The 27109-nt window shown below is 38.3% G+C and overlaps 1 protein-coding gene across 5 annotated transcripts; it reads left to right on the top strand.

The window, feature by feature from the left end:
* Positions 1–540: 540 nt before the first annotated feature.
* On the top strand, positions 541–27109 carry LOC125034443 (centrosome-associated protein 350-like). Of its 5 annotated transcripts, none has more exons than XM_047626194.1 (15): positions 541–657; positions 5946–6405; positions 6586–6654; positions 6959–7417; positions 7634–7855; positions 8185–8357; positions 8547–8636; positions 8853–12881; positions 13146–16479; positions 17752–17897; positions 18556–18762; positions 18868–19109; positions 20030–20227; positions 21991–22300; positions 26379–27109. In XM_047626194.1, the coding sequence occupies exons 2-15, from the start codon at positions 5988–5990 to the stop codon at positions 26547–26549; spliced, it is 10068 nt and encodes a 3355-aa protein (XP_047482150.1). In that variant the 5' UTR covers positions 541–657; positions 5946–5987; the 3' UTR covers positions 26550–27109. The 5 variants fall into 5 exon arrangements, with proteins under 5 accessions (XP_047482150.1, XP_047482149.1, XP_047482148.1 ...); XM_047626193.1 differs by having other exon boundaries at positions 6586–6672; positions 18877–19109; XM_047626192.1 differs by having other exon boundaries at positions 6586–6672.

The raw sequence follows: 27109 nt of genomic DNA, 5'->3' as shown, positions 1-27109 counted from the left end.
TATCATTTTATTCTTATTACCATTACCATTAATAGTAATAGTAGTAATAGAAGTGCCAATATCATCATTACTATGATATTTATATGTGTATGTCTTACAGTAACTTCATTATTCTTATTTTTCTTATTCCACTGTACACCGGTTTAAAATCCGTTATAACGAAGTGTAAGGAAAAAAACTGTGACATATGACGTCACCGACAGTTGACGGTGAGGGAGAAATTCGTATTTGTGCGAATTAATTTTTCAGTCAGATTTTTATGCTGATTTTATGAATTGTGCTATTATAGATAAGTTCATAGATATAGAAGAAATTATGAAAATTAGTTTAGTTTGAGTTTTTTTCGAAATTGATTTGAATCGAATGGTAAGAATTCAAAAATATACCATAACCATAAAACCAACGAATAACATCTATTATACGTAATACAGAATAAAACATAATAAATTTAACACGCTTAAACAATAAACAAAATCACGATACAATAAAAAACAAGGATTTTACGATGTCAACATTTAGTCAGCCTACATTCCTGTGTTGTTTTGAATCCGGAGACGAGGCGGAAGGCCATGTAATCTTCGACTCTCTTTTTCCCCTTTTCTGCTCCGTCGCTGGCCTGTCGCACGGTTCCATGGGGATGATCGCCGTGCTCGTAATGTAAGGGTTTAGTTGGTATAGTTTGGTGTGTTTTGATAGTTGGTTAAGGGACGAAAGAGAGGTAAAATGTTATCTCTCGGCAGGGTACTTTCACACGCAAAAAACAAAGATTTTTAGTATTTTTTTAAATGTATTTTTTGGTAGTGGTTCGTGGAGTGAAAGTGGAGTTAGGTGTGTTTATTTACAGGCCAACGTGATATGAGCTTGATTTCGAATTTATATAAGTTCATGACAACAGGTAGTTACGGTTTCCTTTTGTGTGTTATAAGGAAAATCCAATAATCGGATATTGATAAAAACGTTTAAAATTGTCTCAGATATTTTTTAACTAATTCTTGTCTACTGATAGACTCAAAGTTTAACTGTCAAAGGTAGCGATTATTTATGAGTATTATTATGTGAGTACAATTAAGATTATAGTGTAATCTTCATACAAAGAAAGGAAAATATTTGGTAAATCCTACCTGAAAAAAGTATGGTAAATGTTAAGTTTCATCCAGCCTCCGACTTTCGAAACCACTTTTTTTGGAGTGTAATCTCCCCTCGTAGTTTAACGCTGTTATGCTGTTGCTTTCCGTCGCATTTGACTCGTTGATGAGTAGCGGAACTTGTATTCCCCGACGGCAAAGTTGATCAAATGTGTAAGATTCGGCTTCGCACTGTATTATGGGAGGGTAATTAGCATGATTTACACACAGAAAAACAAGAAAAACACTAAATTAACTTAAAATCGGGCTTGCTGAAACTCTACGGGGACAGTGGCCATGTTTCACCTATGCAATTACGGTATACAATTCGGCGGTTAAATCCAGGATTATTTTTTGCCTGATTGACGGACAATACAAATGAATCAAACCATGTTTTGGCACAATCAACTTTTTAATATGAAAATGCGTTTCGAAAGTTTCCAGATGACCGTTTCAAATTCATACACAAGCTTCATTAATAGTTCCTCAAATAACAACGGTATTTTGATTGACTGCGATAATAAATACAAAGCAAAGAAACAAAAAAAAGCGCTACTGACAGTTACGTGTCGCGCACGGAGACCGTGCCGCAACGGCACACGCAGTCTCCGTGAATTTTATTCTCAAACAAAAAACTTACACATTTTTGTAACACACCTTGCAAACTTTAGTGATGATTGTCGTCAAATATGGTAACCGTTCAATACTTATACTGGTCTTAAAATGTAAGATGGAACTTATTGACCTTTGCCTGAGCCGAAAATACTTCGGAGGCCGTGGCGAGGCTTCAGGCCTCGCAGCCAAGCCTTATTGCTCGTCCCGCGGAATTATGAAAGCTTTAGCCTGATTTCGTCGCGCGCGGCCACGACACCCACTGCGGTCGGTTGCAATAGCCAAATCGTAAATAATTTGTATTAATAATGCATGTATTATTATCCTATTAAAAGTATGCATTTTTATTACATTAATTGGCTTATTACTTGAAATGTACTTCGTGCAATAACTATGTAGATTTCGCCGGTTCTCGTTAAACGTTACTTAAATTTTACTAACCTTATATCGTCCCGTCTCCGTTATTAAGCTTTACAATAACACGTCCTCGGCGTAGCAATATTTCCAGTTATACGTGTATTTCCAGTTATACGTGTATTTCGCAATTTGTAAACATTTCTGCCGGCTTCTATATTTTTTTTTTTTTTTTCACACCTACACTTCCTTGGCCACCGGACAGATACACACTGAACGTTTTCAATGGGCGAGGGCAGGGCTTTCCGAAAAACTGTTTTTGATTGGTCAGAAAACTCTGACGTCATTGCCTGAAGTTTTCATTGGCTAGAATTTCTCAGTCTGTAACACCGCATAATCGCTAAGTTGTCAATAATTGGTCGTTATACATGGTGTCCTTGTTTATCTGTTTCACACATTATTAATTTATTATCGCTATTTCAGAAGAAATTTGTCTTTAGGTGCGCGAAAAAATGGTATTTGTTTTGTATTACGTTTTTGTTTGGACTATATGCATACAAGCAATCAGGTAAGCGTGAACTCTTACCGGATTTCACTCGCTCTCTGAAGATGAAAGGTCTAGAGGGACTGGGGCAGGCGAGTCGATCTTTCTCTCTTTTCCGCCTTGCGGCGGATACAGCTCTGCCGCTTGTAGAAAGAAGGAATGGATCAGAGATGTTTGATTTGATTTTATAAATAAATAGCGGGCCAGGTATTGGTTGATGTAAGCGGCCCTAATACCTGGCCGCTTGACCCATTCCTTTAGGTCCCTCCATAACCTTTCTACGTTTTGTGTGTGTATTTGTGGGTCGTCTGGGTCTACAAAATTCTCAGAATGATTAATACTCAGATGTTTGTAACCATGATGTTGTAGGTTCCGGTAAGCAGCCCATCCATCACTGTATATCACACTGTCTGGTTTGATATATTTCTTAATAAGGGGTATGAGCGTGTCTGCACTGCGGTCAGTGCCAACTAATGGCACAACGAATTTCTTTTTACTTACACGCTCAATACCCCCAAAGACCCACACCTGGCTCAACTGTCTGCCCCTATTATACTTACGGCGCACGAGCAGCGTCTCGTCGATCTCAACTATTACACCAGCACCTCCTATTGAATTTTGATTTTGTAACCAATATTCGGTTACTTCAGAACAAAAACTCCTCCAATCTACGCTAGTTGGCTTAGAAATGCCAATACATTTAATAATTTGTGCGTGATCCCAATGTTTTTGTAGCCAATGATTCACAAATAAAATTACTTTAAAAGGTTCGAGATGTGTCCCCTGCAGAAACGTGCCATTGTAATCGCTGGTCGAGAAAACGCAACTTTTACGCCGTTTTGTCTTTGCTATTTTTTTCCATCTGCCACAATACCACATATGTCGATCTTCACGATATTTGCAAGGTAAATCGCAATGCGGGCAACTTACCGCTCTTGGCAAAACACCGTGTGCCCTCAGGAACTCTATAGCGTTATCATTTTTTTCAAAATAATCAGATATAACTCTATAATAATGTGGGTCACAACCTACACACCTGAGATCCATTTTGAGCAGAGATTGGTATATTTGCTCTCCTTGCCCACTATACATACGTGTGGCGCAAATGATGGCATGTGATTGGTTTATAGCATTTCCTGTAATGCTATTGGCTCTCGTGACAAATGTCACGCGCATGTGGTATATAATAAAAGTTTCAAAAGGTTTCGTGCGCTGTTCATGCGGTAACGTTGTTGATTTTGAAAATCGCGCGCAATTCTTCAGTTCCCTCTTGCCCGTAATATGGACCAGACACATCGATTTGCGCAGAGTAAGAAATGTCATAATTACTGTAAATACTCGATTTTATGATGGTATTACTCGTGTATTGTCAGACATTATAATGTAGAAAGAAAATAACCTTCATGTAAGTTTATGCGGAATTTTTCTAGTTACGAAATGAAAGTATTACAATAAATGAACCAAAATAAAACGGTATCATTGTTTTGTTTACATAAAGTAGGAAAGGATATCGGATGGCGATTTTTAAAATATTGAGATAGTTTTTCATTTGGGGCTCTGTGACACTTGCGTGTCCAATAACTTCGTTATTTCTGATTTGCGACGGAAGTTCATAGAAGATAAGTTTCTTAGATTTATTTGCTCTATCACATGCATATATTTTTTTCCGGTTTAAAGACGGCTAGTCAGAACTTTACCTATACCAAAAGTATTACTATATGTAAGACACATATATCTGATACAATGGAGGCTTTGTCAATGGACTGCATATGACGCATGGTGTTGAGCTACAGTTAAATAGAAAAGGTACGAATGAGAATAAATGTCACAGTATAAGAGATGTATTTAACTAGCTTTGAAAAAATGTATTTCTGATGAAAATATAATTGAGACCGGTTGAATACATCTCATGTACTGTAAAGATGTTCAGTCTCATTTATACCTTTTCTATATTTTTCGCAATGACTAGGGTTCATAGTTGTTATAGTTACAGGAAACCAGTAATACCAATGATATTGTCAGTTTGTTGCGTAGATTTAAGATATTTAAACTGCGCCAGAAATAAATGATTAGTGCACAGTATCACACTAGTATTTTGCCCTCTTGCACAAAAATCTTACTGTATTCTAGCTATACTCTGCAGACAGGGACACGGTAAGTTATATTTGATCTTCATGATAAAGTTATAGATGAGAAGAATGCCGTAATATGTGGTCAGTCTACCGGTTTTGTTTTATATATTTTACTTACAGATGGGTAACTTTAAAAGTTCGTAGTCATGAAGATAATACCAATAATAACTGACACAATGCGTTCACCTCACTATGCAGGGCAAGATAGAGCTGAACTTATAGACACATAGTAACTTAGTGCATCCATACTGTAAAGATTGATAAAATTTAAACTAAAATACAGCATTTTACTAAAGTTAGTGTTATCCCTGAATTTGTTGTGTATAATAAAGTAGTACATATCAAATATTTAAGGAATGAACATTTAACCCCTTAACGATGGGTCACGTCTATAGATGTGAAAACAAACCGCTCGAAATGTGTCGTGCGGCTGTACGCCGTGGCGGTGCACCAAGGCGCTACGAGGCGATGATTCGGCTTGATGTGCCGAACTCCCACGCTCAAGGTCAACGCATTGCCATTGATCGCCAGAGCGTAGAGGTTTTTTTTTTTAGTTTTCTTCACCCATCACCAATAAATGTGATTCTTATAGTTTTATACTTGGATAATTCCTCAGTGCACAATATTTTTTGTATTTTTATTTTTGATATCCTTTATCAAAATTACACAGTTTGAATAGAGATGTACCATGAAAACTTACATTATGTAACTTGTTTTATGGAAATATTAATTTTCATTCACAGTATATATATATATATATATATATATATATATATATATATATATATATATATATATATATATATATATATGTTACCTCTTGGAAAATCATTATCATTTTTTTTCTTTCTGCTCTCTAAATAATCTACATTGTCATTTTTTCTCTATCTTTCACCCTTGAAAAATCCAACAAAACCAATAGTAAAAAATAATTAGCATATTTAAAGTATGAGAAGGGAGAGAGAATGCTAGGGATTTTAAATTTGATTTGATGATGATGATGATGATGATGATGATGATGATGATGATGATGATGATGATGATGATGATGATGATGATGATGATGATGATGATGAGGAGGATTTGTTTTGCTTTTATATTTTCACTTTCACATTGCCACTACCTAACACTCACCTATCCTCTCTTGGAGAGAAACGCTAATTCATGCTAATTTTACAGATGAATGCAAGAGTACCCCGATGTCTTCGCTAGGTCCCATGAATGCAGCAGCAGGACATGGCTTATTCCAGCTGGGTTACTTCAAGAACAAAATCCAATCTCCTAGATGACCTTGACCTACAGCCCGTCCGTGAGGTCAGAGGTCGAGTGCTGAACGATGTGCCTCACGACGATGACTCTTCTCCTCCCTCTCCAAAAGTGAAGTTCAACTTTGTCAACGTCACTCTTCCTAAATTGCCAAAAGGAGGAGGAGAGGACTATGAGAGACCAAACGAGAAAACTTCCAGATCCAGAGCGAGGAAGGACATGGAACAACCCAAGAAGGAAAGACAAAGACGGGTCGAAGACTTGCAAAAAGATATGGACGAAGGACGCCGTGAATACGTCTCGCAGCTTTTAAGGCGGGGTGTTCCAAAGTGGGAGGAAGTGTCAGAAGAGGAACATAACAGTAGATTTATAGGTATGAATTTTCCCGTGGAGGTGTGTTACGTAACTTGTAAGAGAGTGAAAAAATTAATTGATGCACTGTCTTGAGATCTTACTATTGATATCTTCAAACTTAGTTTTGGAGTTGTTTTTCTTGCCTGTTAAAAGTCTCCTAGTAGATTACCATTTTAAAACGTAAATTTTCTCTCAACAGGAGGAACGAATCCATTTCAGTATCAGCACAGAAGTAGGAGCAGAGATGCAACAAATATAACCCTGCATAGTACTTATCAGAAATCCAGTAAATTTTGTTGTTATTGTTGGTTATTCAGTTGTACAATGTTACTATTTTGTGCACTATTTTGTTGTGATTTATTAATAATCTTATATATAATTACTTTTATGACTATTCTATAATTTTGCAAGTATGATATTAGTATACCTGATTGTGTGAAATATCAAGAAATTGTCATTGATTGCAGATTTGAGATAGAGAAAAGACAAAGTAACACCTGTGTATAGAAAAAAGAAAAAAAAATGTATGCAAAGTAAATTCAATCAAATTACAGATTTTGACTCCCTTGCAGGTAAGGTCCCCTCAGCAGTTTGGGAAGATGTCTCAAAAGTACCTAGCAGATCCCAGAACATTCCAAGTGAAGATGGCTTTTATTCAGGTGGCTCCAGTCGTAATAACACAGAGAGGAAAGGAAATAACATTCTTGACAATGATGCCCAAAGAAGTCGAGAAGATGTCCGCAGTGACTATGGTGAGGGGCCTGAGCAGCACAGTGAACCACTTCAACAACCTCCCTCAGAGTTGCAGCAGGCCTCGCAGACCATTTCACCGGGCCGTCCATCGGAACATTCCCCAACTCAGTGCTCAAATACTTGTGATGACTTGCCAAGTCAAGACTCAGCCAGGGAGGATCAGAGGTATCACATGGGCATAGATGATGAGTCTAGTCATGCAGAGGGCGGGGAGGAGGTCCCCGAGAGAAGTGCCATAAGAATGAAAAGAAAGTCTGCTGGAAAGATTGAGGAAAATGGTAAAGGTTTTATTTTGGTTTTTATTTTTTATTCTTTGATTTTTTTTTTTTTTTAATTTCTTCACAGTATTGTGTAATGAGTAATTAATCTAGATTAACACAGTTGATATTGGGTAACAAGAAATGCATGTCTGTACACTTTTGTTTTTGAAAGTCATAAAGCAGAATCCTTCAGTTTGGACTTAAGATATTGACTTAGTCCATCTTTTACCTCAGCTATAACAACCAGAAGTTGGCGAGTTGGAGAACGTTTAGCCAGGGAGCGTTATGGGCCCCTGCCACAAGCACATCAGGATGAAGATCAGAAGGACAAAGGAGAAGAAGAAAAACATGAGAGAGAATCCACAAGAGAAAGTAGGAACAAGAGAGATCTTTCAGCATCCTCTCGTGATGAAACACAACCCCCAAAATCACGGCAAAGATTTGCCAGCCAGAAAGGTATGGTGTAATAACAGTTGACCATAACTTGTAGGAGGATACATGTAGGCTTATTGTGTTGTGTCAAAATGTTTGTGAAAATTAAGGTATGGTACCTGAGGAAGTACTTTTATGTTAATTTTTAGGCATTTGCTTTGTTGTATTAAGTATTAATGGTTTTAAGTTCATGGTTGTCACTAGAAAAGTTAAAGAGAAACCATATAATCAGCCATGTAAATGTAAATATTTTTTTTATCTTTTGAATGTATTTGATATATATTAGAATCTAGTACATCTAGAAAAAAGAAGAGAAATTGACACACCATAATGCCTTAATTTTTTGTGGACAGATGAAGCAGAGAGGGAACCGGCCCCACCCAAAACTCCACCAAGAGTGCGCAGTTACAAGCCAGAAGAAATCCAAAAGTATATGGAAAGCAAGCGATCAGAAAGAATGAAGAGTTTGAAGGAAATGAAGACCCAAAGACAGTTAGAAAAGATTAAAAAGGAGGAGAGATTAAAAGTAAGGCTGAGAGTCAAGTTGCTGCTCTAAATTTTCATGGGTTTATCTTCCAGTGTAGTGTGTGTATATGTGTAATATCAAATGCAATATGATGCTTCACTTTTTTTTAGTGCTACTGAATCTTGCATGTCACCTTCATTTCCATGAGAAAGAATTGTGTATTATAATGAGTGTTCCACATATTTTAAGGAACTGGCTCAGAAGACTAAGGAATTAGCACAGACTGGCAAGAAGCAAAGTGGTCCTGAACGTGAGAAGAACCAAGATGCTTTTTCAAAGGTGCTGTGAAGAGTAGTTATTCATAATTGGATTAATATGCTTATAGTATCATGCTTAAATATTCAGTATGAATATTTACAGTTAAAGAAATGTCTTTGTTTCTGATTCAGGTTTTTTTGTTGTAGCTATATGGATTTATAGATGTATATGGATTTTCTTTTTTCTTATTTGCTTCGGAATGTACATGAGTGATTGATTTCTTCTCGTATTTTTCAGGGTGATGCTCATATTGAGAATCCTCAGTGGGGCTGTCCAAGTGATTGCCACCATGACGCTGTCCAGAGCCCAAGCCTTAACCCAGAAGTCCAAAATGCCGTTGATCCAGTACAAGTGACTGCTAAGTCTAAAGATGAAAATTCTACTAAGAAGGGAAGAATTGAAAAAATAAGTGAACCTAGTGGGGAAAAAATTGAAGGTGTGAAAGTTGCACATACCAAAAAGACCAAGAAAGAGGGGAAAAAGAGAAGAAAAAAGAGAACAGTGTCTTTGAGTGATAGTGACAGCATAAGTGAAATTGTAAGTAGAACCCTTGAGGAATGTGAGAGACAGGTCAGATCTTCCAGTATTTCCCTTGAAAGTATCTCTTCATCATCCTCTGTATCCTTAAGTTCCTCAGACAGTGAGATGAAAAGCAGTGAATCACAATCCAGTACCTCAAGCTTTGACTTTCGACCAAAACCGCGTGTACTGTCTCTAGGTCAAATGGCGCAAAAGCTTACAAGTAGAATTGAAAAAGAAGAGGAAAATCTGCGTTTAAATACCTGTCAAAAGAGGGAAGGGGAACCAGACAATGTTCCTTTACATCAATCAAAAATCTCAAGAAGTGGAGTGAAGGAAATTCCTCCAAGGGAAACTCTCTCCTACTCCCAGATACAGACACTCTCAGTGGATGAACTGATAGCAAGAATGACTGCCATGCTTCCTCAGAATGCCTCAAGAACGCAAGGAAGGGTGGATCACGTTCTTACTCAGACAACTAACACTAAACATAATGACCCCATAGAAAAAAATACCCAAGCATCTCTGACGCCTCAGATGATTCATCATAGATTAAGGCAGGAGCAGCAGAGTCGGAAGCAGACTCCGTCACCCAGATTGATTGCAACGGAAAAGGAAGACATACCTGATTTATTACCACCAGAGATACCAACTTTACAACTGTCAGGAGGTAATATTGTCAGGCCTCCTGCAGGCACTTCATTCGCTCAGCCAAAGGTGAACACTCTTCTTTCCTTGCCAGGAAATAACATTCCATCAGTAAAAGGCCAAATGGTGCAAGAGGTCCCAAGTGGTTCATCAGCATTCCAGTATATAGGATACAATCCTCAAACGATCCCAGGGGCACCAGAGCCACATTCTTATGGAAGGAAAAACATGATGGAGAAAGCTGCTCTATGCATTCAATCAGTCTATAGGGGCTATTGTGTACGAAAGGTTACGAGTGCTATATTGGGGAAAAAGTTTGGAAGACCTGTAAAGAAAATTGCAATGGTGAGTCAGACAATTAGAATAGGCAACAGCGTGCAACATACCAGCCCAGTGCAAAATAAGTTCTTTAAGAAACACAATTTAAAGACAGACCAGCCTAATAGAGGTGAATTTTCTTCAAGTGATGAATGCAATGAGGTAGACTGGAGGAAAATCAAACTGGAGTTAGAAAACAAGAGCTTGATACCCAAGAGAGATGCCCCCTACATCTTTAAGAAAACGGATTTACCAGAGTGGATCAAGCCATACATTGTTTTAAGTGAGACTGGTAATATTGACAACTTCATTGACAGCAGAGGCAGGGAACAAGAGACTTTAGGGCAGTTAGTGGCAGAGGGAGAACACAGTCATCACCCCCAGAAAATGATTGAGAATAATGACAGTGACAAGGAAAATATTGAGGCTTTGGATAACACTGAGTTGAATGCTACACTAACAGAAGGACCAATATCTGATGTTGACAAGAGGGAAACACATAATGTACAAGAAAAAGAAACTCAGACAAATCTTGATGTTATAAGATATGAGAAGAAGAGAAAAGAAAAAACAAAAGACCAGAAGAACCAGAAACTGATAAGAGAGCCAGACAAAAACACATTTGTAGACTTGAAGAAAACTTTTTCAGGTGAAAAGACCTTGCTGTTAAGTAATGCAGATGCTAGTGTAAAGAATACAGAAATTAATGAAGGAGCTGTAGCAATGAAGCCTAAAGCACCTTCACCAGTAGTAAAGTATGTTAATGCTGAGACATCAAAAGCTTTAAAGTCCATGCGGAATAGATCAGAAAAGCATGAAGTAAGTATAGAGGAAGGCCCTTTAGATGAAGAATCACGTTATGCCACTGTTCACACAGAGTCTAAAGTGTCTTCCAGGGAAAGTGAGAGACGCTATCCTTCAGACCTTGAAGAAGGGGAAATATTGGGGTCTTCTGGGGTTCAGGAAACCCCATATTCCTCTGTAGGTGATGATGATGTACGAGCTCCACATCAGTTATTGGGCAAGGGACCCCACTTTGCCCCTGCTAGCCTGAGGCTGAGGCTGAATGCAGAGCTTATGTATCAAGACACAGTAGGAGAAGCTTTGAGTCAGCTCCGTGATGCAGAACAGTTCCGGATACTATCCAAAAGCAGCCAAGAAGCCATAGCTTACTCACAGTCATTAGCTCTTGAACATCAGGAAAGATTAGCAGAGGAGCAGAGAAGGAAGGAAGAGGAAAAGAAAAAAGAAGAAGAAAAGAAAAGGCAGGAAGAAGACAAGAGAAGAAAAGCAGAGGAGGACAGGAGAATTAGAGAAGACCAGAAGCGGCATCAAGAGGCCCTACTCAGTGTGGAGAGGATGGAGAAGGAGGCAAAAGATCGCCTCACTCAGTTAGAAAGGGAAGTGCGTGCACGAGCAGAGCAGATTTTGTCAAGTACCACTCATATGGCTCCTCCTCAGGCAACTGGTTCTCAGCCAGATGTGATTGCTGCTGCTGCTGTAGCTGCAGTTGGTGCAACAATCTCTCAGTGGGAGAGGCTGAGACCTGCCAGAGGGGGTGCTGGTTCAGGACTAGAATCTAGTGCTGTAATTTTCAGTCAGGGATCTGTTTCATCTTCCATGAAGGACTCTCATCATTATTCAAGTTCTTTCACTGGGTCTTCTGGTGACAGGTCACGATCTAGAGGGTCTCGTAGTGAGAAGTGCTCTTCTAATAGATCAACTTCCAACAAGAGTCATAAGTCATCTTCAGTTTCAGAAAGGATAAGTGATGCAAGTGTTGATAGGTCTAAAAGTTCTGTGGCAGAAGATTTACCTTCTAGTATTCACTCAACAAGTACAAAATATTCAGTAGAGGAACAGGTTTTGTCAGCAGCTGAGTCAAGCAGAAGATCATCTGTGTCAGAGCAAATTAGTACAGAAAGGAGCATACCAACTGTTGGCCCCAGAAAAACAGCCCAGTCTGAGTCCTCTGTCCAAGAAGAGGAGGGCCTTGCAGGTACTACTACTACTCAAGATAGGTCAGTGACTGAGGAAGTGGAAAGTGATGTGCAAAGTAACAGATTGAAGGAGACAAAATCAGTGTCAGAAGCCTTAGTTAGTACAAGAATATCCCAAAAAGATGATACAATACAGTCCTCTTATGGAGATAGACATTCTACTCATATTACAGAGGAAACTCCTGGGTCAGGAAGTGGTTCTCAGGAATTAATTGAAGATATTGCTGGAACAAGTACTAATGTTAGCAGTGGTTTAATTTCTACCATGAAAGAGTCACTACCATCAAAATCTGCAACATCATTGTCAGAGGTGTATAGCAAGGAACCTTCAAAAAGTGAAAGTAGTCAAGTACAGGAGAGTATCAGAACTTCTATGCACAGCAAGGAATCAGTCTCGACATCCAGGACAAAATCTTCATCCCCCACCACTTCAAAGTCACGCTCAGAATCAGTTCAGAATGAGTCAAAGGAAAAGTCTGATGCCTATTCAGAATCATTTGAGGTGGAATCTGGCAGTGATGGTTCATCTTCCTCATCAGCCATTCCCTCTCAGAGCAAGAGAGTAAGAGATTACAATGGTGACTTGTCCATAGTCGTCACCTCAGCCAACATTCTGACAGCCATGGACCAGATGGACTACACAGCTGGTGGTGGATTACCCAGTGGGATGTTAACTGGAGGGAGCAGTAGTGCGCTAGGAATGACTCTAAACATGATGGAGTCTATGCAGAAAGAAGAAGAACTACGGCACCAGCACCAAAAGGCGCTTCTAAAATTACAAGTAAGATTGTTTATGTCATTTGTGTTGTGTAATTGTTCCAGTCTTCAGATTGTTTATTTTGTTTGTAATGTGATGTTTTAGGTATATGGTCTACATTCTCTTACTAATTATTGTTTTATGACCATGGACTACATTTCCTTTGGTATCTTAAAGTATGCATGTCACTTAAAAAAAAAAAAAAAAAAAAAAAAACTTTTATATTGTTTCACAATTGATAAATTATAACTTGGGTAACATTGCATTGATGTTTTGTTTTAATCATAGGAACAGTCTCTAATAGAAGAAGCAAGATGGAAGTTAGCTGCCTTGCAATCTGAAGGAGGTCCAGGGCTACGGAAAAAGCAACGAGCTGTCCTACTACAGCTGCGGGAGCAAAGGGCACACCTGCGGCGCTTGATTGAGACACAGAATCTTGCTGCGCAACAAAGGAGGTTGTTACTTTTGCAACATTATCATCTCCTTGCTACCACAAATGGTGCAGCAGCAGTTGGTGCCAGAGGATATGTGACTACCTCCAGAGGTCAGTCGCCAAATCCAACCTCACCTCGTTTGACTCCCAGAATGATGGAGGTCAACATATCTTCATCAAGTGAGAGTCAAGATGATATATCATTGCATTTGTCCCTAAAGGGCAAGGATGCAGGGTCCAGCAGCCCCTCAGATGGAGGAGGGAGGGAGAAGCGGCGTTCACACTCGGAAGAACGCAAAAGAATAAGTTCAATGCGCCTGCAGGAAAAGCGCCGGGCAACTGAGGTGGACCTCTTGCACCAACAGCTGCTCCAGGAAGAAAAGGAGATCTTCAGACTAAAGAGCCAGGACAAGGACCCAGGCAAAGTGAAAAGAAAGGGTGAAATTGGAAGCAGGAGGTCAAGGGATAAGAGAGAGAAGAGTCCAACTTCCTCCTCTCCTCTGGCCACGCTGGTTCAAGACAATTTGTCATCGACAGGGAGCTCTGTTCCTGAAGAGAGTGTTGATGCATCTGCCCATGACAGCCAAAGCTCAGTGCCAGAGGAAGGAGGAACAGAATCTGTGTGTCATAGTGATGCTACTTCTTCTGTGTCAGAGCATGATGGACCTAGTTTGAGGAGTAAATTATCTATTCCTCTAGAGTTATCTGGTGCTAAAAAATTACCATCGAGTGAAGAAATTGTTAGTGCAAGATTAGCAGGTAGTGCTCGAAGCTCATCGGCTCGAACCATAGCAAGTGAGATTCAGACCTCACATGTGAGTGAGGATATAGAAAATGTGTCGGCTGCTAAGTACTCCAAGTCAACAGAAAGCAAATCAACCCCCCAGTCTTCAGCTGATTCAAAAACTTCTAAGTCCAGTGATAAAGCAAGTAGCATTAGGACACTAGTGAGCGATAGTAATTCAAAAAGCACAGACAGACCTAGTTCTGTAAAATCTGAAGGAAATGAGAAAACTTCCAAATCTGCAGAGGGTCAAAGCACCATAAAAACTAGCTCAGTAGTTTCAGAGATACCGAGTCGTAGTAGGACAGACACTCCTGTTTCTGAGGAGGTGTCCAGAGAATCCAAAAGCCAAGCAGCATCTACCTCCTCACGATCAGGAAATGAGTCAAACCATGTGAGTGAAACCAAGTCAGGGGAAGGAAGGTCTTCCAGTCAAAAACTTTCGTCTGCAAAGGCTCTGCCCCTCCCTATCAGGGTACCACTGTCGCCACGCTCGCCCCACAGGCACCACAGACGCTACTCAAGTGAATCAGATGACTCATTCACTCTTTCACAAACAGAAACCGCATCAGATATTTCTGATGGGGAGGGAAAACTCTTGGCTCTCAAGGAACAACTGGCCTCCAGACGAGCAGAAGCTGACCGTCTGCGGAGAGAGAAACGCAGGCTGAGGAGGGAACGTCTTGCTTCTCAAGAACATGCTCTGAGGCAGCAGATCTCAGCTTACGATTCTTATATCCAACAAGCTCGCATGGAACTTGAAAAGGAATCAAAAGAGCTCCAGCAAGCATCCATGGTCAGGCCTCTTATTAAAAAGCCACAGGTTGCAGAGACCAAAAAGTCAAGGCAGTCAGAATCCATTTTAACCAGCCCTGATAGATCAGATATCTCTGAAACCTCCATTCTCTCAGAGGGTGCAAAGTCTGAACAGTCTGAAAAGTCTTCCTCAAAGTCAAAAGAAGAGATTATCAAGGCATCTAGCTCAGTATTACCTAGAGAGTTAGAATCACAGAAGCCCCAGGCAAAGAGTCTATTGCCTGAAAGCACTCCCACACCTGTACAAAATGAAATAATTGAGAAGCAGCCAGAGAAAACTCAAGATGTACTGGATCCAACAGCACAAGATCAACAGAGTGCACTTGAAGATGCTGATGCATCTAGGGTTTCACGTACATCATCTATCTCAGAGGATTATAGTTTTGATGAAGAGACAACCACAACTGAACATTCCATTGAAAATGCTTCTCCTTCCCCACATAAATCTTTATCTCATGACTCTAGCCAAGACACAGATCACACTCCATCTCAGGCCTCCAGCACTGAAACCATTGTACAGAGTCCCAAGAAACAAGATTCAGGACCAAAGGATGATGATGACAGTATTTTAAGTGAAATTAGTGGTTTAGCATCACAGAATGAACAGGATAAAAGTAAAGAGGAGAGCAGAGTAATAGACTTGAACAAGATAGACAATGGTAAGCAGGAGGAAGAAGACCAGATTGATGTGGAATGTGCTCAACAAGAATCAAAGTCAGAGAAAAAAGAGCTTGTTGACAGTCAATTACCAAATGTCTTAGCTGAAGCTGAGAAAAAATTAGAGATTTTCATACCAACCCCAGATTTGGGGTCTCAGGAAGGTTATGACTCATCAGAACAAGATAAAGATACAAGTTTGGAAGGCAGTATTGGTGAGGAAATAGTAGAACAATATGAAGAAGGTGGACGTGAGGCAAGTGGTCATTTTGCTGATTCAAGAGAGGATGCATTTGCTCTCCAGTATGCAGACAAGAAGCAAGAGGAGGATCATTCTGGTTCTCAACCACTGGATTTTGTTGCCTCCAGCAAAGATGCTTCTTCAGAGAAGGATAATGAAAATTTGTCAAAAGCTCTTCAAAAGATTGATTCTGTAGAGGATGTACATCCATTGGAAGAGGATGATGGTCAGGCCCATTCCCTAAGAACTCAGCGACTGGTTGATGACATTTCCAATAATCTGTTGGCATCTATGATGAAGGAAACCTCTCAGCTCTTCACTTCCATTTTGAAGGAAAGAAACACAAGTTCAGACATTTCTGATGTAAAGGTTGCTAGAGAGGAGCCTTCAGTAAGTTTTGTAGGTGAAGGGAGTGTCCCCAAGACGAAAACAGAAGTGCAGCCCCCTCACCTGGATGATGAAAGCAAGAATAAAGGAGCCCCTGCAACTCAGCCAGAAGATCCTCCCACCTCCTCTGTATCCAGTAGCAAGTCTCAGATTCTGAAGCGAGTGAGTGACTTGATTGCAGAAGGCAACACATCTCCTCGCTCCCCATCTGTGACCTCTCCTCGGCAAAATGAACTGGTGTTAACTCCTCAGTTAACATTTGATTTAAGCCCGGATGTCCTTTCTCCAGCATCTTCTACACCAGGTGAGCGTCCCAAGATGAAAAGTTATTATGCTTTCCATGCAAGAAAGACGCTTTTCATAGAGTTGCTGGGTGACACTTCATATTTATATGATTTTTTTTGGTCAGTGTTCATATTGACAGTTAGGGATATTTTACTTTGATTTCATATCCAAAACATTGTTTTAAAACAAAAGTATTGTGATAGTCAACTTTTTTCATTTAGCATTTAATGATTGTAAAAAAAAGTAAGAATAATGTAAATGGGTGAGCACAAATGTAAAAAATAGAACAAAAATGTATATGAATAAATGGTGCAGTGCTCACTGTTTAGGATTCATCTCTTTACAATCACCAACTCGGCATATTCTTAAACTGTGCTTTTGTTAGGAGATGGTGCAGGAAGAAGCATTGACAGTGGTGGTTGTGGTGGTGAAGATACTGAAAATGAAGGTGACTGAGGCAGATACAGTAGCAGTGTTAGCAAGGTTAGAGACAAAATGATATGAATGACTGGTTGATTGCTTGCTGTGATCACTGGAACTGTCAAAGCCACCACCACCATAACCACTGTCATCTGCTAGCATTTGCAGAAGATGCTGTAGAGTACTGCACTTTCAGCTCGTTTCTTTTCACAGGCCTAGTGGGCTACACTCACAGCAGATGTTACTGAATCACTTGTAGTTGGATGCATTGTCTTTATGAATAATTTCTCTCCTTCACACATTAATATGAAAAGACATTTCTTGAAGACTAAATAGAATATTAACGTTTCTTAGTTTCAAACTGCTGTGTGGCGTTTCAGCATTTCATAGAGGAGTACCGAATGCATATATGGTTTATGTGATCAGTATGACTATAAGAAGCACAGAGATAAAACATGTGATACTATATAGAAATTCACTTTTTGGCATAAAACAATAAAAATGGATATGTGAAATCATTAGTCTTGTTTATGGAAAGAATAAGGGAAGAGGTTTTGGGTTGTAATTATTTTTTTGTCTTTTTAGTTGATATCAAGTATTCTGAACAGGAAATTGTTGAATTTATTGTGTGGAAATAAAGAATATAGACAGGAAGACACATTTTATGTGTACTGTGATTATTAGTAGTACTTCAGTCATATGGGAAGTTGTAAATGCAAAATTATTGTGTGGCTTTTCAGAATAAGGGGAGACTTGTTAATTTCCTTTGAAATTTTGTATTTATGGGTGTTTATTCCTTTTCACTGGCTAAAGAGAAATGTTTCTCTCCATTAGTAAGAAAAGTGTCACATTTTATTCCTTTGTTTTGCAGCCTCGCCAACCAAAGTTAGTGTCGGCTTGGATAACAGATTGCCTGAAAAGTCTACACCATTTGATAAGACTTCACAGCAAGAACAGGAAGAAATGGTGTCTCCCACACACAGTCCCAGGAAGGCCCAAGGCAACACCCTGGATATGGTAAGTCACTGGAAAGATTTTAGTCTGTTGTGGTCGATGCTTCTATCTTTTTGTTGGATTGCTCAGTTTAAGTTTGGGTGTGAAGACTTTGAGGTTTTATTCTTCACATTTTGTGTTCTTAGTTCGATGTTGAGATGATTTGTTGGTGAGCATATTGCATATGTAATGTCTGTCAGGTTTGTTGCCTTTGTAGATGTGTATCATTAGGAAGTATTCTGTGGTAGATCATAATTAGTCTTGGTATCATATGTTTTGTGTAGAAGAGATTATGTTTTGTATATAGATATGGTATAAAAGTTGTTAGAAAAAAAAAGAAAAAAAAAGATTAAAAGCACTTAGTTAAGCTCATAAGAAATGTGTGATTCTTTTCCAATCTGCAACAAAGGAAATGGAAGGTGATAACTTTGCAATTGATCCGGTAAGCTAAAAGCTTTCTTAGATTAATTCCTGTGTAGAATGTTACACATTGTTTACTAATACTCTTGCTGTAATTGTCTGATGCTATTAGGATTTCTTTGTGTTATTTATGAATAATACCTGTATGAGAGAAACTTTAGGTGTTTTTGTAGATTATAGAAGTAATTGCTAATAAGTATTAGCATCTTACTGCATCAGGAAAACTTTCTTAGTAACAGCAGTATTTTCTGTCTGTTTATAGGCAGCACTAACCAACAAATTGTTGAACATAGCTGCAACCCCTGATCTCGATCTTGATGATAAGCTGGGGCAGTTAGATGGAGATGACACTGAGTTCTCAGTGGAAGGGATTGAAGGGAACTGGTTTGATGACGACTTCTGGACCTCGGCGGACAATCGCAAGAAACAGCAGCAATTGAAAGCGGAGGAGGAGCGGATTGCTGCAGAGGTAGGGTTTCACATAGGCATTCAGTATCCCAGTGTTCTTTTAAGTTTTAAGAATTGAAATTGACAAGATCTGCCGATATGCCTTCATTGAGCATTTATTAAGAAGCTGTTCCAGATTGCTCGTCTTGAGGAGCTGCAGCGCCTGCAGGAACAATTTCCTGGCTTAGTCATCCGAGAAGTCCCCAACAAGCCGCCCCCGCCGTACACTCCTCCAACCTCCACAAGTCCACCCTCTCTGTCTTCCGTTTCACCATCAACTTCACCCACCATGCCACCTGCATACTCGGTGGCAACCCCTCGTGGTGATGAAGAACCCATCAAGACTCCAAGTCCTGTTAATACCATCAGGTATTCTTGTGGTGGTTATATGTTTTTTTGTGTTTATAGCTTGGTAAATGAAGAATATCTTGTATATATGTACATGTGCACTCATCTACATGTATGTATTTATGTACTTGTACTAATCTACATACATACATGTGTACATACATATACATATATACAGAATATTTGTTGAATTGTTAACCGTTGTATTTTTCTCATCCATATTGAGGACAGGGATCCCCTGTATATATCAGTTGTTAAACTTTGAATAGGGAGAATGTGTCCTCATCTCTTATCATATAGGATTTTCAGTGCATTTTGTGATGCAAGATATTTTTGGCATATGTAGGATGGGTACCAAAGCTAAGAAATACTAGAATTAGTTTGTGTTAGCAAATGCTTTGTGCGCATCTGTGTTAAAAAGGTTCTTGAGGAAGGAACTATAGATACTAAGTCCACAACCTCTCCCAGTGTAAAACTTAAAGGCTATCTCCATCCTCATGAAACCATCTAATATACTTGTGTCAACACCAGTTGATTCCACAATGTCTGTTTATTGAAGGCCAGCATGCTTAAGACCAGCAATCATACCAGCAGTCTCAGCTGTTTAATTAATTCATAACAAGGGTAACAAATAAGAAAGTTACATAATGTAAGGGAAATTTAATTCCAAACTGTTATACATTACAAGGGAAATCTCATACAGCACAAGTGAGAGAGGGATACCTCATCTCACTTTTATGGTTGAATTGTAACTGATATGTGGAAATCCTTTCCTTAGATTATTCCTCTGCCCTCTACTTATGTATGACTCATTTTTTTCATTTTGTGTTATAGGGGTGTTTGCATATAGTTTTGCCAGGGGCTATTTTTTTCATGAGTTCAACCTCTAATGCACAGAACTATTTAATTAATATTTAATAATCCACTCCTCCTATTGACAGTGTTCCTCATCGATTGAGCAAAGCAGATTTGAGAAAATTAGCCACAGAGATCTTCCACGTTGTGCCAAGCCGCAAGGAGGAGGTGATGAACCTAGTGAAAGATGCCCTTGATTGCCTGCATGAATCCTGGGAAAGGGGTCTTGACCCTTCCCTTGTAGAACCTCCTGAATCATTCATAACAACTTCACCTCCATTAAGGTAAGGTTCATGTCTTAATTTTTCATGTATTTTTCTTTGATATTATTTCTTTATGTGGTGAAGGTAGAGGTGATATAAATATACCCAAAAGAGAAATAGAGTGAGAGTGAGAGTGAGATTGAGAGTGGTACTGCCGGACCATGTGTATAGCCGTCATAACAAACAGCTTGATTTGCCGGGTAAGGATATATGTGTGGTGACGTGCTACAATGTGTCGAGAGAGCAGGATTGTTGCCAGAAATCATTGGAGTCAGTGATGCTGAGAGATTTCTAAAACCATCATTTGAGGGTTAAATCAGTTTGTCTTGGGGTGCTGTCAAGCAAAAATTTGGCTGCGAGTTGGGGTGACGTTGAACTTCTAAAGATCGAGGTGACAGGAATGACTCGCCACAAGTGCACAAATCTCATGGAGGGTGATTTGACTCATTTGGTGTTTAGGAAGAGGCTTTTGCATTATTTCCCTTGATAAACAAGTATGGACTTTATGATTCGTGAGCCATACCTGGAAGAGAACCTGGAAGAGAAATAGGCACAAATAACAAAATGTTACTTATTTTCATTATTACTACACTTAGTTATGTGCAAGGAAAATAGTCTATTACCATCTGGATAAATCAAGTGACAAACATAGACATTGGGAAATGGCAAAAAAAAAAAAAAAAAATGCTAAAAACATTTATGCAGAATAAGAGAAAATAACATTGCTCAACTAAGCCTAATGCCTGTATTTTGGCAGTGAAGCATCTGGATCCAATGGGTTAACAATAACTAAAGTGTTTAGGGCTTCAGGATGCTACAAAAAAGCTTTTAGCTTTGTATTTGCATGAGTTGGCTTTGACTCACAAAGTTTAATATTATTACAAATGTGTGACTGAGTTTTAGATTAGCAAATATCCAGATACCATAATTTGATTTCTTTAACCATAAAGTCATATTTGCCCAAATCATGGCAAAATGACAACAAATGTGTTTTACTCTTTGCTGTGGAAGGCCAGTGAAAAAAATGTGGCCTTTTTTTCCTGCAACCTTCTTGCTTTAAAACTAACATATCTAGTACTGTTCGGCAAGATCCCCCATTACCCGATTCCTCATTTAGGTGCTTCTTTGTTTGATCCAATCCCTCAGTTATGTTTTTCACCTCTATCTTTTTGGGAATGAAATGTAGTGAGTAATGAGTATTAATTCCTATACTATGAGGGATAGTTCATCTAGCCAAACCCTAGATCTTTTCCTTTTGAATATTCTCCCTCCACAGATCATACTATTGGGTTTTGTAAGTTAGATCCTGGTGTATCATTGTCTTTTTACCGTGTATACATTTAGATATTTATAAATACACTCTGTATGTGCTATAAGACAATCAGATGTACAACTTCATCTTATATCCTAAGACCAGCTTGAGGATTTGGGATCCTTAGGTGTAATAGATGCATATGTATATATATATATATATATATATATATATATATATATATATATATATATATATATTGATTAGTTGAGTGGGATATTAAAAAATTACTTCCTGCAAAAAGTTGCATATATATCCATGTCTATCCTTTTCAGTTCCTTTTTACTAGTATATTTTTGTTGCATTTATGTGTATTTAATTTTAACAAATTGATATATAAGTCAGTTGACCCAAATGTTACATTTCAGCCACTTGGTTACCTAATGATTTAGCAGATTGCATTGATAAACAGATATTTACAGTGGGTATTCCTTTCCTAATAAGTGCATCCTGAATATCTCTTCCTCCACAGCCAAAATGAAGACAGTTCTGAAGAAGAGGAGGAAGGAAGCGCCAAGATCTTCAGACAGCTGCTGTTCAGCCTGACGCGAGAGATCGTCAGCGAGGCGTACCAGCACCAGCACACCCCCGTGCCCCCACCGTGGATAAAGCAGCCTTTCCCACCCACGAAGATTCTCTTAGCTGTTCGCACAAGTTCCAAGCCCTCTTTGTATACTCACACAGAAGAGAAGGTTAAAGTACTGTTTGGGTGGAGTCCCTCATCCAAGAAAGAGTCGTTGATGATGCGATGGGCGAGGAAGCACAGGGACCTTGTGGATCAGGTAAGCCCTTTGGTTTGTTGGGTTTGGCATTTTGATTTTGGGGTATCAAGGTTACTTATTTACTTTTATATTTATCATTTTATTATTTCTATGACTGAAAAAAATTTTTATTATTTAAAAAAAATATATATTTATTTATTTTTCTTTTGTAGACCAGGCTAGGTTTATATTTTATTTTTATTCTTATTTCTTGTGGACCAGGTAATGTTTTCATCATAAGCAATATTTTTTTCTTTTGCTATAAGTGTAATTTTTCTCTCTCTTTATCGTAGAACAAGTAACATTTTGAAGGGCAGAGTATTCTTGTGATATTTTTCTTCATTTGTACATATGGACCAGGCAATAGTTTCAAGTGGAAAGGCCTTGTAAGAATATTGCTTTTCTTTTCCTTTCTTTTTTCTTGAGGACCAGGTAACATTAGGAAATTTGTTCTTGTTTTTGTTTGTGTTTTATTCTTAGGGTATTTTTTTCCTTCCCATTTTTCGTTTCTTTGCTTTTCTTTCATTTGTTCCTGTTTGTGTTTTTGAATTTAATTAACTTGATGTGTACAAGGTAATGTCCAGAGAGTCCATAATTTTGCATTATGATTTAGATGTAGTTTGTTTGTTTTCTGACTTTGATTACTTGTTTGTTTGGTGATACTTGGTTTTATTTTGAGTGGGATTATGGCAACATGGATGGAGACATACTCCCTTGAAGCAGTCTAAAGCATTATAACTGGTATGCAAATACATTGTGTAAGTTTTAAAAGATAATTTCTTGGACACTAGAAAAATGAGCAAAATCTTATGATGATTAAAAAAGTGTAATTAAAGTAGATTTAGTGTTTTACACACATAATTGATAGAATCTAGTAGGGCTTTGTAATTTTTTTTTTTTTTTTTTTTATACAAAGTATATACAGTCCCACACAGCAGTGTGTAAAGAAGACACTGTATACTTTTCTGGATCTTTAATTAAAGAAGTTTTGCTGTGAGCATAAGTAATTAAATGTGAAGAAAAAAGTTAATGTATGATATTTTTGGAAATTTTATTCAGCATCTGCATCTCTTCCCCCTTTTTGCATACTTTCCAGGAAATATAGTGTACGTCTATATTTTAAGATACATGGAATGCTGTGTTTACCAGATCTCGAGATTTCTTTGTTATCTTTCAAATGTTTGCTCATCTTTCTATAGCTTTAATGGTTTTGAACTTGAAACCTGCACAGAAACCTAGGTGAGACTGTATTTATATTTTTTTCTTGAAAATCAAAGACCTGGAATGAGAAAATCCTTTTGAAAGGTCCTTCTAAGTGGCCCTTGTATTTTACTTGGTAGTTTCTACAATGCTTGGTTTGTTGGTATTTGCTTTTGAGATGTTTCTTATGGATGTGTATATATTGAACTTTTCATATACTCTTTGAAGGCAACAGTGACAAATGAGCCGCACCTGGGAATACATGTTTCTCCTTTATATTATATGCAATTTTCTAATTACACCCTTGTTCATATGTTGACAGCTGATGAATTGTATGTTCAGATGTGGGGTTTGGAAAAAAATGTAGTGGATAAGAAAGTAAATAGGCCTTGGTAGACCTGCACAGTTATTAGTGCCTCTGATAACCTTTAGCTTTTTTTTTTTTTTTCTCCATTTCATTGATATCTACCTATTGATAGGCAGATTTACATACTGATTTTGTTTACCATCATTGAATTATTTTCAAGACTTGTTTTTTGGTTGTTTCTTTGAAACATGTATTCTAGGGTTTGGAATAACAAACATCAAAATAGTTTAATTTGTAGAAAGGTACTGTTTGTTGCTGTACAATTCATTCTCATTTTCTTAGAAGCATCGTTGGCACATTTGTCATTGGACTCAGAACTCTCCATAAAGTGCTCAGTGTTAAGCTTAAAAATAGTATATATTGAGCCTTAGTAACAGAATATGAATACATAATAGTGGTTGCAGTATTCACCATGCAAGGAGTAGTATTTACATATACTGTACTGTATTTATTTCTTTGGAGTTGAGTTTAAAAGAGAGAGAGAATACCATGCACTGATGGAGTAGAGTCATGTGGAAATATAGGATATTTGTTATTGAATGGAGTGAATGTTGTGGTCTGCCTGTCTCATCTATTTTTATGTATGTATATATAAATACATGCATACTTGTTAGTAAGTTTTGGTTCCTATTGACCAACTGCAAGAAATGTTGCAACAAAGCTTGTGTATAGGAAAAGATCATGTGAGATTCTTTTCTTTTGATGTGACTTATTGAATAGTGCTTGCATTTCAATGTCTTGCTTTCCCTTTCTTGCCAGAGCTGGCATTTTGTAGTTAAGAGTTTGGTATGGGAATTCTTGTTTGTGAAGGCAGCTTTAAATTGTATCCATTAATCTTAGGTCCCTTGCTTGTGATTTCTATTACTGTACCATTATTTTATTATTATTATTGTTGTTCTTATGGTTATTTCTATCATTCATCATCGTTGTCATCGTCATTGTCATCGTCATCGTCATCGTCATCATCGTCATCGTCATCGTCATCGTCATCGTCATCGTCATCGTCATCGTCATCATCAATCATCAATCATCATCAATCATCGTCATTCTTCTTCCTATTATTAGCATTAGTATTAACATTAGTGTTTTTTCATCTCTTCATTTTTTGGTATGCCCACATTAGTCATTCATGTTCATGTTGCCCTGTCCTCTGCATCTTTTTCTGTTACACCAACTGCTAGCATATCTTTCTTCATCGCATCCATAAACTTCCCATTGGTCTTCCTCTTCTGCTCGTCAGTTCCATCCTCAGCATCTTTTTCCAAACAAACACTGCATCACTCTTCTTTACATGCCAAAAGAACTCACTTTCTCTACAATCTAACTTACTTGTGTTGTTCCTTTAACCCATTTCCGTTGGGTGAAGAAAATAAATGAAAAACTCTACGCTCTGGAGATTAATGGCAACGAGCTGACTTTGAACAAAGGAGTTTGCTACATCAAGCCAAACACCTGGTTCGTTGCACTTTGGCGTACAGCCGCACTCCACAGATTGAGCGGTTTGTTATGACGCCACAGGGCGTGGCCCGGCAAAAATGGGTTAATATACTAATTTTTAATCTTGTGAGTCCTAGTTACTCTCAACAAAAATTGTAACAGTTTCATCTTCTAAGCCATTCAGCAGAGCTCATCTAACTACTATCTTGTGAACATTACCTTTCAGGCTTACAGATACCTTTCTATCACTGATCATATTACTCAGTCTTCTTCACCACACTCCTTCTTCACTACTTTACCACCCTTTAACCCATCACCGCCGGGTAACAGAAATCCCTGAGTGTGATAAACTCTGGTGATTTCTGGCAACGGCCAGACACTGGGCGCTGGAGTCTGCTACATCAAGCAGAATGTCCTGCTCCATGTGCTCTGGCGCATCATCATGTGTACAGGTGTACCCCACAGACCAAGTGGTTCTTATGTTGCTGCATGTGACCTGTCTGTAATTGGTTAAATTTCTTTGAAGCACAGAGGCAAAGTATCAAAATTCATCCACCTTAACTGGATCTAATCCTTGCAACTGCACCATTCTGCCTCTGTCCCTCCTCCATCTTTATACATGTGTGCTTTCTAGCTCCTGCTGACTTCCATTCCACTTCCATCCAGTGCATGCATCCACCACTCGAGGCTCTTCTCAACATGCTGCTTACTCTCACTTAAAAATCACTATATGTGCAAACATCACATTCTATCAAAACACCACTGCTTGATCTCATCTGTCAACCTATCCATCAGAGCTGATCCTTGGTTCAATCCAACCTCCACCTTGAAACCATCCACCATACCTATTGCACATCTTACACGCTGTTGCACTCCTCTCTTGGCACCCTATCAAAATCTTTCACTAGATCTACAAACACAGTATAACTCCTCCTGACCTTCTCAATAATTTTCCATCTCATAATAAATGTATTATTTTTCATGATTAATCATTATTTTTGCATCTTTATCATGTGTTATCCTCCTCCTATAGTCTGTTTGATTTAGTCTAAAAGAAAAAGAAAAGGAAAGAAAAAAAAAATCTTTATTTTCTAGGTTTTGGTACGGGAGCTGCAAGCAGAGGAATCTAGCTGGACACAGTATGATGAGGATGAAGCATCAGTGAAAGTACAAGTTGCAAGTGAAATACTCGATGAACTTGTCTCAGACACTGTCACAGTATTCACGGAAATCATATCAAGGAAGATGACACTTATTGGAAGCTAGGAAGTCGTATGAAAAAGGATTTCTTCAGTCTTGATTTTGCCTCTGATTGTCCTAATAGCTGATCAGGCAATTTCAATGTTTACATATTTTACTTTTACTCATTTTTTCATTATGGCTTTCATTTTATGCACCACTTGTTTATTAGTTTAAATGTTACATTGGAAAACAAACACAACCGTCCAGTTTTACCTCTACAACAACAACAAAAAGACTACATGTTCCATGAGAAATGGCATGTTTCTGTAAACAATACTGTGTTAGGCATTTGAATACTAACATTACAAGCACTGTGATATTTCAGGTGTGTCAAAGGATATGTTTTGAAATTGAAGCTCAATTGGATAATGCTTTATCACCAGCAACGACTGCCTTAATGTAAAGTTAGTATATGTGAAAAAGGCATTTATGAGGTGGTTTATGCCATTGAGTTTGCATTTTTTTAAACATTTTCCGCATTTTATGTGATAGAAGTTATTTTTTAGCAATATCAATAACTTTTTTGTTTTAAGATTGCTGTGTATTGTTTTTGTACAACCCAAAATAAATTTGTAAGCGATTCA

The sequence above is a fragment of the Penaeus chinensis genome, chromosome 18, assembly GCF_019202785.1.
Source record: "Penaeus chinensis breed Huanghai No. 1 chromosome 18, ASM1920278v2, whole genome shotgun sequence".
NCBI lineage: Eukaryota > Metazoa > Arthropoda > Malacostraca > Decapoda > Penaeidae > Penaeus > Penaeus chinensis.
Note: the sequence above shows the minus strand (reverse complement) of the source record. Positions and strands in the feature narration are given on the sequence as shown.

What these genes read in the sequence shown, in the direction of transcription:
- LOC125034443 (XM_047626192.1), top strand. Translation starts at nt 5,988, where the DNA reads ATGCAGCAGCAGGACATGGCTTATTCCAGCTGGGTTACTTCAAGAACA. An exon ending in AGGAGCGGATTGCTGCAGAG is followed by an intron (nt 18,763 to 18,867) that starts GTAGGGTTTCAC and finishes TTTATTAAGAAG; the next exon opens with CTGTTCCAGATTGCTCGTCT. An exon ending in AGTCCTGTTAATACCATCAG is followed by an intron (nt 19,110 to 20,029) that starts GTATTCTTGTGG and finishes TCCTATTGACAG; the next exon opens with TGTTCCTCATCGATTGAGCA.